Below are 12,905 nucleotides of genomic sequence, written 5' to 3'. Positions count from 1 at the left end.
AAACAGTCGTTCGCCGATTTAACCAATGTATGAGATAGGCTTAAGCGATCGCGAAACGAATTTTCCGTACGATATATCGTACCGTCTAAACGCTGATCGTTATGAAAACAAAATCGTTACTCCGACATTGTTAATCGTACGATAGGGCCAATTATCGTTTCGTGTAAACGCAGCATAAGTCTGGATGGAGAGAGGACGCAAGCTAGGGCGGTCCCTGCTGTAGTCCAGTTGGGTCTTAGCTTTACAAGTTCCCCACTCTAGTCCGTGTCCAGTGTAGTCTAGTTGGTGGTAGTGGATAGATGCAAATGGGAGACGCAGACACCAGTTTCTTGAAAGCAGCACTTCTACTCACTATGCAGTGTTAAGCCACTAAAGGAGAGGACAAGTCAGAGATCACCCCAACCCACGCTGCGAACTTCTCTAACAGTGCAGGACAGTATCCTAATAACAAGAGGAACTGATCCGGATAGAGCAAAGTTGCTATAAGCCTACGTACTCTATCTTGCATCGCAGGTGTAACCGTGTAAACTTGGCCACTCTTGGCAACTCAGGTAACAAGGTCTGGGGCTTGTGTCACCCTAATAGGATGGGTCACGCGACACTGTAGGACAACAGGTGGAATAACAACAGTTAAGGTCGCAACAAGGGCACAGGTTTTCTTTACTTCACAAATATTCACAAGTATTCTACTACTGAAGTTCTAGCAGAGCACATTACTACTTGGGTTGGGACTCTCACGACCTACTCCTCTCTACTGCTCTGAACCTGCAGTACAAACTTCTCTCTACAACTCTGGACTCTCAGCACAAACTTCGCTCTACTACTCTCAGCTCTTCTACCCTAGAGGATCTAAGCACAGATTCTGTTTTGTCACGTCTACAGTCTGCTATTAGCTATTGTACGAAGTATTCTCGCGCATTATGTAGAGGATATAGTCTCAGGTTTGTATTTAGGTTGTTTGGGGTATAGATTTGTTTAGGGGGTCTGTATTTATTCAGTGGACTGGTCTGTTTGATTAACAAGTCTGGGATGAGGCCTAAATTTAAAGGGGTTTAGACCGAGGTCTGTACGTATTTAAGGGGTATTCACCTGAGCCACTCAGCCGGCAGCGGGAATCCCAAGAACAGAAGACAGGAGCCAACACGCCCCTAGCCACCCAGCTGGGCCGGTTGCCAGGGATGCTTTTGACGTTGGTAAGGGGCTGGCCGCAGTGCCGCGGGCCGGGCGTGCGTCTCACTCCATGACAAGTATAGGTAGAATGCCCCTTTAAATGTTCCCCCATTTCGAAGTCAATCCACAGGGCCCTCACTGTAACACAACGGGCTTGGTTATAAGCAAGCATTAGGCTGGTTATAACAGAGGAGCAGTCACTCCATTGGGCGGAATCCTCGCTAAACGGCGATTATTTATGAGCCGGCGCTACAGAACTTGCATCATGTGTAATTGCTTTGATTACTTACTGACGAATGTAACAAGCAAAAACAACACCGCACCATTCCATTAATAGAGGAGGCGAGGATTTATGGGGCTTCGGGGACGGATAAACATGACTTCGCTTTATTCTATTTTTTCCCTCTCGAATGTAAATATCATATAATTTCCCCGACAGAACTTCATATATTTCCTCTGGTTTATAAACTGCGCGGGCGACGTGGAGCCGTTTCTCAGGGCTTGAAATATTCGCATTTTTCATAAATTGGTGATTTTATTTCGAAATTTATCTTTTCTTTTAGTTTAAAACCTGAAGCATAAAATATCTGGTGTCTATAACTCGGAGCCATAACTCAGCGGTACGCGGCTACATCCTGCTATTAACATTAAGCAAGCGGCTCCCGAGAGCCACAAATGATACATCACTCCATAGTTAATTTGCAGTTTTGGATAATTGGATTGATTAAAGTTGAAAGTAGCGGGGCAAATTGCTGACCAGAAATCTAACATGAAATGGAATGGATACACAATAGCGAGCAAGCGATTAACGGCTCTTTGTGATATGACTCTGGTATACGGAGCAAGCGAGGCGGTGAGAGAGTCAAAAAGTACAAAAAAAAAACAAGGATAAATGGCATTTGTCATCTCTAAGAGCTGAATTCATAACACAGACTACGAGGATCTTAGGCTCCTACCAAAGCTATGACAATCATTCTGCCTCACATGCAGTATTAGGCCATGTTCACACAACGTAAGTTAAGTATTAATCAAGGCCGTTGTTGCCGATTTGCAACACGGCCGTGATGTGCTGCAGCTAGAGGGAATCCCAGCTGGAGTGTATACACACAGTATACACTCCGGCTGGGATCGCTAACGGCCATGCAAAAAACTGACATGTCACTGGATAGCAGTCGCAGAGAACCTGTCAGTTCACACAATGGAGCATGTGGCTCTGGCCGTACGTGTGAATTCGGATGCGGGCCCACACGGGTGAGCAGAAGTGAAGATAATCCGGCCTGTACTGCAGTACCGGCCGGGATGATCTTCTGTAACACCGGTCGTTCTGTGACCAGTCCAGATCAAAGAACGGCTGGTGTTCTACGCCATGTGAACATGGCCTTATAGTATACTATAGTGTACATAGGTGCAGTATTATAGTAGTTATAGTCTTGTATATAGGAGCAGTATTTTAGTAGTTATATTCTTGTATATAGGAGCAGTATTATAGTAGTTATGCACGAACTGGAGAGAATGGAACCGCTGCACATCCCATCTATGGCTGATACTAATGCCGCTAGGCCTACATTAAAAATCAACACCAGAGTGTCTGTATATGAATTGATCAAGCCATATTGCCCCGTGTACCACCGCGCAGGTCCTCTGGTCCACACGGGTCCCTACCCTAACTCCACACCGTGTCGGTCAGCGACCGCCAACCCCGCAAAGCGTGCACGTGCAGGGAAGGGAGGCCATGGAATGGCCCTGTAACCCCAATGTCACAGGACCAGACCCAAAAAGCCCCACCAAAACCCGGCCAGCACCACCAGCGGGGAAGGCTGCCCCCAAACGACAACGAAACGATTATAGTAGTTATATTCTTATATATAGGAGCAGTATTATAGTAGTTATATTCTTGTATATAGGAGCAGTATTATAGTAGTTATATGCACAAGCCAAAAAGACAGAAATGGCTGCACATCGCACCCATGGCCGACACGAAAGTTTATTCAGCTACATTTAAAACCAACATCAGAAGTTAGTATATAAATTGGCCAAACCATATTGCCTCATGTAGCACGTGCAGGGGGGCCCTTTAGGGTCTGGTCCTGTGACAATGGGGTTGCAGGGCCATTCCGTGGCCCCCCTTCTGCTTGCGCACGTTTTGCGGGGATTGTGGTCGCTGACCGGCACAGTGATGTTTTTTGGTTAGGGACTCATGTGTATCAGAAGACCTGCACGTGGTACATGAGGCAATATGGTTTGGCCAAATTATATACTAACTTCTGATGTTGGTTTTAAATGTAGCTGAATAAGCTTTCGTGTCAGCCATGAGTGCGATGTGCAGCCATTTCTGTCTTTTTGGCTTGTGCATATTATAGTAGTTATATTCTTGTATATAGGAGCAGTATTATAGTAATTATATAAGGCACAAGCCATTGAAAAATAAAGAACCAGTGGCACTCACCAATCTTATAAAGTAGTAGTCTTTATTCCTGATATCATGGTACAGAAGGGCTTGGGACAGGGAGACACAAGTCCATAGGGTGCATTGGAGGAAGCATTGATCTTAATGCAGAGGATTTAGTGCTGTGTATTAGGGATGCAGAGCTGTAGCCTTTACTATAATAATAAAACTTTGAGTGATTTGTTGGTAGTTAATGTTTGGCCGCGTTCCTCCTTGTTTGTCTTCAGCAGGGAATAATGCAATGGTTAATTATTTGTTCTCTCTGTTATCAGAAAAGCTGTCAGATAAATGGAAATATAAACTGACAATTTGGAGAAAAGCATAAGATAAGTTTATGCAGCGGCACATATTGTAATCCAAATTGAGACGGGTAATTTGTCCTCCCACATATTTTCCGAGTGATTTACGGGTATAAAATACCGTCAGAGTCACATGTGGAGCAGATGCTGCTTATGCTAATGTTCCGTGTTAATAACAATATCAATCGGAGAATTACAATTTCCTTGATGAGACAATAGTGAGACAATATTAGGACCGCTCCCGTCTTCAGCAGTGAGAAGTTAATTTACTTGTTGCTGATAAATATGTATCTCCCATCTCTCCTCTTCATCAGGGATTTGTGAATATTAATTGTTCCATTGTATTCCTTCCAGAATGCATCACGTAACGTCCTCTGCGCCAATGTACTTGATTTATACATCATAAGTTTGCAAAGTAAAAGTGAGTAAAACAAACTTAAAGGGCGTTTACTCACTCAAGACACGAGACATGAGGCCACATTGTAGATGGCAGATCTGTGTATAGGAGGCTGTAGGGTGGAACCATGACTGCCTATATGGTGACACGCAGACACAATGCAGGGTAATACATGGAACACAGACCACCATGGTCATATGTCAAAGCTCTTCTGGTAGATTCTAAGAAAGAACTATTTTGTTTGCCTGAAACCTATAAATTGAAGGTCCCTTGGTCACATGACTGGGTTGTACAGCTCCTCAAGTCAGGGAAGGAGGGAGGTGTTGTTCCTGTCTGGGTCTATTTATGTAGAGTAATTCCTGAGCAGAACATTGGCTTTTATACACCCAAGAAACCTATGCCATACAGTTGGACTTTTCTTGTAAACTGAACAATAACCTGGAGCTGTCACTTCTGTAAGTAACGTAAGGCCCCTTTACACATCAGTATTATACTGTCTGCAATTATGGATCTGTAATTTTTGACGGTATAGTACCCATTCATTTGGATGGACCGTTTTACACATCCCGGATTCATAAAAGGGCTGAAGTCCATGCCATAAAATAGTACTGGTAAGCCATTATATGGCCTATATTACGATCAATGGCTCTTGCAGACGAGGATGCCTACACATCTAAATCCTGTTCTTCTAACGGATCACGGTATACTTTTAATGGATTACGTTATACTGGTAAAGGATTATGATATACTGGGACCCCCACTTGAATTATGGAAAAAAAAACCTTTAAAATGTATTAGTTACACATGGGTCTATATGCAGAACATTATCATCTCCTAGTGAAATCTATGCCATAGCAAATAACTGCAGTCTTGAAGGCTAAATTGGATCCATCGTGCTAATAGATGGGGTCTAGTAATGAGGTCATTTAGTTAAGATCTTGCATACAGAAAGTACAAAAGAGCAAACATGTAGGAAATGTTTATAAGTTGTAATATTCTCCAAAATAATATTATCAATCGAAATATGAGACAGAAACCAAGGTCTGGTGATAGAAATAAGGGGTAGTTTATATCCACTGATTAAATGTCAGTGGGCAGCCGCCATCTAGAAATAATAGAAATTGCACAATAGTAAAATCTTCATGAAACTGCAGCCAGTAAAACGGGGAAAAAAAACATAAAACTATACAAATAATGTTATTAAAGCCGAGGAAAATGCACCTTCTCAAGGGCAAGAGAGGAAGAGTCATTACTGGCTGACAGCGATCTGCGCGGACGGAAGAGTTACAGCCCAAACTGTGCATAAAGACCGGCAGAAAATCACTGCTCAAGGACACCGGTTATAGGGAGCCGCAAATGAAAAGTGCTGTAAAATATTACAGTTCAGCATCAAGACCGAAGGCTTCAAATGTAGCAAGCCCTCCCAGAGCCAACACTCGAAACCATCAGTCAATGGAACACAATACTGGGTGGTTCTTGCCCACATGTACTCCAACCACTACACCTGAGGAAAGAAGGCAGTATGGTGGCATATGGGCTTCTCTTTGCTTCCATACTACAAAGCAGCAAGGAATAGCTGTGCCCCAATGCAGTGCTATGTGTAATATCAGATTTCAGAATTATTCTTCTCTACAGGCGGGAAGGAGATTGTGAAACTACAACATGTCTTCTTCTGTTCATTTTCTATGGGTGTCATATGGGAGTATAATAAAATCCCATAGAGGTGACAAAAAAGTAGATCCGGTGCCCCAATACTATTTATATTACTGATATCCTCTCTTTTTGCAAAGGAACCAGGACCCAGGTGCACCTCCGACTTCTGCACCCTCACAGCTACATCCCAATGGATGCCCCATGCAGTTCAGTGGTTTTACGGAGCTATAATACACGTGCTTTCGGCCTTTTCCTCATAATCCTTACTGTGTACTTATTACTAGAGATGAGCAAACAGGAGGAATTACTCGGATAATGAATTAGATTCAGATTTGTACAGGAGCGGGCACTCAACAGGAAGCCGATAATGGTGACCCTGCTGACGCGACTCCTTACTATCTACTGGGGCTACATGTGACCACAACTAAGCAGTTGTGGGGAATTTTTTTTTGGCATTAAGGTATGAAGTGGGCATTAGTGTAGTATGGGAAAATAGTCTGCAGGCAAGGGGTGGGCAAATATGGCCGATGGTGAGAGAAAGGTGTTGGGAGAGAAAGAGGTCTTGTTTGAGAACAAAGGGGAATTATCATATGGAAGGAAATACCTGGGAGAGGTAGGTTGTTTGTGTTTTCTAGAGTATGGTGGCCTAGAATAGCTAAAATGGGGTTGCTGAAACTGGGTCACCCAGGAGGTTTGTGTATGCTACTTGTGGGTAGGAAATCCCAATTTTTTTGTTATCCTGGCCATATGATCTACCAATCACACATTGATAATATTGGGTGTGACTGTCCTCCATAGTGCAATAAATGAATGCACAAAAAAGAACAAAAAAAAAATCCCTGGTAAAGTTCTTTTTTCTGAAATCTGCATTTTTATAATAGAAAATGTACGCAGCTTAGAAAAATAATATATGACTGTTAAGTGAAATCTAATCATAGTTCAGTCATCCATAAGAAGTGAATTACTTTTTCCTTTAACCCTAATTTGATTTCAACCTTCACTTAATCACAGAACTGATGTGAATTCCGAGAATAGAAAGCGCCGTGCGGGAAATGTATTATAAGAGGTGTTATTTAGTGGTAAAATCTACACACGGATCGGCCATAACATTAATACCACTGACGGGTGAAGAGATAATATGGATGATCTGGTGACAATGGCATCTGTTGGGGGGGATATAGGATGTATAAGTGACTGGTCAGGTCTTTAAGTTGATGTAGAAGCCAGAAAAACAGTCAAGTTTAAGGATCTGTGCGACTGTGACCAGGGATGGATAGTGATGTATAGATGCTGTGGTCAGAACATCTCCCGAGTGGCCAGTCTTGTGCGGAGTCCCTATATGTAGTGGTCAAAAAAATGGTCAATGAAGTATAACCAGGGAGATAATCATGGGGGCCAAGGGTCAATGATGTGTGGGGAGTTTCTGTGTCCTCAAGGCCCACAACAGCTGCAGTCTTAAAGGGTTAAAAGGAAAAGGTTATTACTAGTGACTGTAGAACACCCCTGTGCACTCATTGTACTAATCAAAGTATTCAGGATCTGTCCACAGAAGCTTGCCGACTATTTCCAGGTGAGAAGACGTTATCTCTCCCTGTAATGTGTAGAGTGAATATCAACTAAAAGGTTACTGTAAGTGAAAATAGGTAAAATAGCAAATATTACAAGGATGCCGGACTGGACATTTACTGACCAAAGTGACAAAGTTAAATAAAAGCTTAATTGAGCGCTGTAAATCTCACAAATAATCTGACAATCTTATCCTCAATAATAGATGGGAAGTGTCTCTAGTATATGTGTAAGGTTACAATATCAGCAGCTGGACGACTAAAAGCGCAATGTGTACGCGTGCAACTCCTGCCGGGCCGGGCCTGCTGAGATCCAAGACAAGAGACTCCATCACATCTGTCTGTACAGGGAAAGAAAAGAGCCGGAGCACTACAGGACTTGTCTGCTGACATCCTACCCGGTGGTGCCACAATCTGTCTGGTTGTTACACTCAGGAAAAGAGTTTTTTCAACATATTTGTTTCTGTTATTGGCAATAAACCACATCTGGTTACATATAGGATACTAATAAGATCATTACAACTAACCCCCATGGGTGACCTTGGTGTGAGGCCTAATCTACTATTTAGGTTTTCAAGCTTCTCAAAAATATTTAGAACGCCAACCATTGTCACCCCTGATCTTATTGCTGGTCGCCCTCCTCCCCGTCCGTCTTCAGTCCAGTGACCTGAATCATCTTATTATAATACCTGAGGCCTCAGTCAGATCTTCAAACTGTGAGGTGCACCATTGGTGAAGCATGGTGACATCATTACACGTGTCCAGCAGATGGGGGAGCCACAGAGCATGAGAGACAGGAAAAGCAGGTGTCTAGCTCTGTCTCACAACTGGAGGGGGTGGCGGGTTGGTTTCTTAGGGCGTTTGTTGGGGATTACTTGTGCAGGTGATTGTGAAACTATTTGGCACTACTGGGGGAGTAACTGTTTGTTGGGCACCACTGGGGGAAATACTGCTTGTGGGACACTACTGGGAGAGTAACTGTTTGTGGGGCACTACTGGGGGCATTACTGTTGGTGGGGCACTACTAGGGGCATTACTGTTGGTGGGGTACCACTGGGAGAGTAACTGTTTGTGGGGCACTACTGGGGGAATTACTGTTTGTGGGGCACTACTGGGAGAGTAACTGTTTGTGGGGCACTACTGGGGGAATTACTGTTTGTGGGGCACTACTGGGAGAGTAACTGTTTGTGGGGCACTACTGGGGGCATTACTGTTGGTGGGGCACTACTGTGGGCATTACTGTTGGTGGGGCACTACTGGGGACATTACTGTTGGTGGGGTACCACTGGGAGAGTAACTTTGTGGGGCACTACTGGGGGAATAACTTTTTATGGGGCACTACTGGGAGAGTAACTGTTTGTGGGGCACTACTGGGGGCATTACTGTTGGTGGGGTACTACTGGGGGCATTACTGTTGGTGGGGCACTACTGGGGGCATTACTGTTGGTGGGGTACCACTGGGAGAGTAACTGTTTGTGGGGCACTACTGGGGGAATTATTGTTTGTGGGGCACTACTGGGAGAGTAACTGTTTGTGGGGCACTACTGGGAGAGTAACTGTTTGTGGGGCACTACTGGGAGAGTAACTGTTTGTGGGGCACTACTGGGGGCATTACTGTTGGTGGGGTACCACTGGGAGAGTTACTGTTTGTGGGGCACTTCTGAGGGAATTACAGTTTGTGGGGCACTACTGGGAGAGTAACTGTTTGTGGGGAACTACTGGGAGAATAACTGTTTGTGGGGCACTACTGGGGGAATTACTGTTGGTGAGGTGCTACTGGGAGAGTAACTGTTGGTGAGGTGCTACTGGGAGAGTAACTGTTTGTGGGGCACTACTGGGAGAGTAACTGTTTGTGGGGCACTACTGGGAGAATTACTGTTGGTGGGGCACTACTTAGAGAGTAACTGTGGGGCACTACTGGGGGAATTACTGTTTGTTGGGCACTACTGGGGGAATTACTGTTTGTGGGGCACTACTGGGGGAGTAACTGTTTGTGGGGCACTTCTGGGAGAACTACTGTTTGTAGGGCACTACTAGGAGAATAACTGTTTGTTGGGCACTACTGGGGGAGTAACTGTTTGTGGGGCACCACTGGGGGAATTACTGCTACTGGGGCACTTCTGGGGGAATTACTGTTTGTGGGGCACTACTGGAGGAAATACTGTTTGTGGGGCACTTCTAAAGGGAATTACTGTTTATGGGGCACTACTGGGGGAAATATTGTTTGTGGGGCACTTCTAGGGGAACTACTGTTTGTGGGGCACTACTGGGAGAATAACTGCTTGTGGGGCACTACTGGGATAATAACTGCTTGTGGGGCACTACTGGGGGAATTACTGTTGGTGGGGCACTACTGGGAGAGTAACTGTTTGTGGGGCACTACTGGGGGAATTACTGTTTGTGGGCCACTTCTGGGGGAGTAACTGTTTGTGGGGCACTACTGGGGGAAATACTGTTACTGAGGCACTTCTAGGGGAATTACTGTTTGTGGGGCACTACACTACACTAAGCTGTAGCTCTCTATGAAGCATTTCAAGGTCCTGGCCTGAACAAAATAGAAAATCTTTGGAGGGAGCCGAAACTCAATGATCCCCAGTGGCAAACCAGAAAGATCTGGAGAAGATCAGTATGGAGTAGTGGGACACAATCCCTGCTGCAGTGTCTTCAAACCTGGTCAAGAACTACAAGAAACGTCCGACCTCTGTAATTGCAAACAAAGGTTTCTGCACCAAATATTTAGTTCTATTTTTCTATTGTAACAAATCCTTATTTTATGCTATAAAATGTAAAATTATTATTTAAAAGCACACAATGTCATTTTCTGGAATATTTTAAAAGATTCTGTCTATCACTGTATAAGTGTACCTATGTTAAAAATTACACATCTCTTCATTCTTTGTAGGTAGGAAAACTTCAGAAAAATCGGCAGTGTATCAAATATTTATTTTTCCCACTGTACATAGATATTATTGCAATGTGGTACACAGGTATATAAAGATGATAGCCAGTTCCACTAGAAACCATAGATAAATCATTCATATCATGATGCTTTTAGTGAAATTACAAAATCCAGCTCTGCTGCACTGACACAATACATGATCACTGTTTCAAATAAGTTCACATTCACACTGAGTAAACCAGGCGGGATCCTGCTGCGGAATCCCATCTGTCTGAGTGTGCCATAGCTTGTACAGTATATGGGAGAGTGCGCGCTCCTCCGCTGTCGCCACTCTCCGCTTGAAAGAGTGACGTCATTTCTTTGAGCGGAAAGCGGCAGCAGAGGAGGAGCGCGCGCTCTCCCATACACAGGCTATGGCACACTGAGACAGGTGGAAGGTTCCGCTGCGGAATTCTGCCTGATTTACTAAGTGTGAACATACCCTAATAGCTAATCTGATTCCTAACATCTGATTCTGGCACTCAGCCAATCAGTGCATTGCCCCGCAGCAGCCCACTGATTTGGCTGAGCACTGGGAACCCCGAAGCAACCCAGATCCCGGACCCAGTAATGTATGTACCGGGCCGCAGGGGGTTAAGGGGGCTAGCTTTTACATACTCGCAGCAGGATGACAATCCTGATGCAGGTAAGGATTCCCATTGAAAAAGACAGTTAAGGATTAGAGATGAGCGAACCTGGAGCATGCTCGAGTCCATCCGAACCCGAACTTTCGGCATTTGATTAGCGGTGGCTGCTGAAGTTGGATAAAGCCCTAAGGCTATGTGGAAAACATGGATATAGTCATTGGCTGTATCCATGTTTTCCAGACAACTTTAGAGCTTTATCCAACTTGAGCAGCTCCCGCTAATCAAATGCCGAATGTTCGGGTTCGGATGGACTCGAACCCGAACCCGATTCCCTCATCTCTATTAAAGATCAGCAGCAGATTTCACTTCAAATTCACATTGTGAAATCTGCTGCGGATCTGTTGTGTGTGAACCTACCCTAAGGGTACTATTACACCAACAGATCTGACGAAAGATTATCTGCCAAAGATTTGAAGCCAAACCCAGGAGTGGATTTGAAAAGAGGAGAAATCCAGTCTTTCCTTTATGACCTGTTCTCTGTTTATTGTTTGTTCCTGGGTTTGGCTTCAAATCTTTGGCAGATAATCTTTCGTCAGATCTGTTGGTGTAATAGTACCCTAAGTCCTGGCATCTCAATAGCCTGCAATTTGCTCTCTACTGCCTGTTGTTAGGAGAAATCTGTCTCTAATAACATTTAGATCAGGACAGAAGACAGAAAGCGTTGCATACTAATGTAAAAGAGATATCTACTATTGGTTTTCAGCTTCTTTGGGGGATCGTCCGGGATGGCTTTAACATGAACCCTGCAGTTTAATTCTGCTCACTGCACAATTTGAAAGTCAAATGTCTTATTTCAAGAAAGATAATAAGAAAAATAATACAATCCTACATTTTGAATAAGAAGAGTAAATCCTCCATTAAAACTCAAATCTTGTTTACTTCTTGGAGATTCTGAGCGCCTGGTATTTATCTCTGGAGACGTTTCTATTTATATTGATTTTTGTTCTCATCTTTGGCTAATTGTTGAAAAATTCCTTCATATGAAATGAGACAGCTCAATAGGAAATGTCAGCGACTCCTTTCATGAATCCCCACAACCTTCAACCCGACTGTCATCTCGGTGCAGCTTTTTGGCTGTTGCGGTGCGTGTTTTAATTAGTGGCATTTCAGATGATAACCTGCGATGTCACTTTGCTGAGAAACAATGTGATGGGAATTTACAGCGTGTACCGCCATGTGTGAACGAGCGACACATTCCTGTCACAGGATTTATCTTACCTCCTAATCGTTCTCAGGAGTGTGGATCGAGCCTCGTTGTGAAAGGTAATAATGATACTCGTAGGTGGAAGGTTTGATGGGTAGTGCAGCTCGGTACATCTGAAAAACAGAGCAATTACCAAATAAGTAGATCCATCAAAATAGAAGAAAAAAAAATCTACATTCACGACTAGTGGCAGCTCCATTTATCCAACACTCAGAAGCATTGCTTCACATCAATTCCTTTTAGCACATACCCAATATTTTATAGTTTATATAAAAAGTTAAGTCACTGTGTACATACATTACATTACTTATCCTGTACTAATCCTGCGTTACATCTTGCATTATACCCCAGAGTTGCACTTGTGGTGTCCTACCACGGGTGTTACGCATACATACACCCCTCACAAAAGTCTGTACTTATTGTACTATTGTGGTGATGAAAGTAGTACTAAAGTTTGCCACTAGATGTCACTGTATTATTTATATGTATTTGAAAGCCGCACAGCTGAAGGATGAAGGAGGGTTATTGTTTTCTATTTGTCACCTGATCCTGTAGACCAGTAGGTGTCTAGTTCTTCCTATCATTT

General features: G+C 43.8%; 2 protein-coding genes across 2 annotated transcripts in view; both read right to left on the bottom strand.

Moving 5' to 3' along the window:
• LOC138773987 (calpain-8-like) overlaps positions 1-12,905 on the bottom strand; it is a 613,980-nt gene that overhangs the window by 216,819 nt on the left and 384,256 nt on the right. The gene's annotated exons all lie outside the window — the stretch shown is intronic.
• GALNT14 (polypeptide N-acetylgalactosaminyltransferase 14) overlaps positions 1-12,905 on the bottom strand; it is a 337,247-nt gene that overhangs the window by 100,577 nt on the left and 223,765 nt on the right. The window contains exon 3 of the mRNA XM_069955032.1: positions 12,334-12,432. Coding sequence (XP_069811133.1) covers positions 12,334-12,432 — 99 coding nt within the window. The remainder of the gene's footprint in view (positions 1-12,333; positions 12,433-12,905) is intronic.

The sequence above is a fragment of the Dendropsophus ebraccatus genome, chromosome 15 (genome assembly GCF_027789765.1).
Source record: "Dendropsophus ebraccatus isolate aDenEbr1 chromosome 15, aDenEbr1.pat, whole genome shotgun sequence".
Taxonomy (NCBI): domain Eukaryota; kingdom Metazoa; phylum Chordata; class Amphibia; order Anura; family Hylidae; genus Dendropsophus; species Dendropsophus ebraccatus.
The sequence above is the reverse complement of the archived record's forward strand: the minus strand, read 5'-3'. Positions and strand labels throughout refer to the sequence as shown.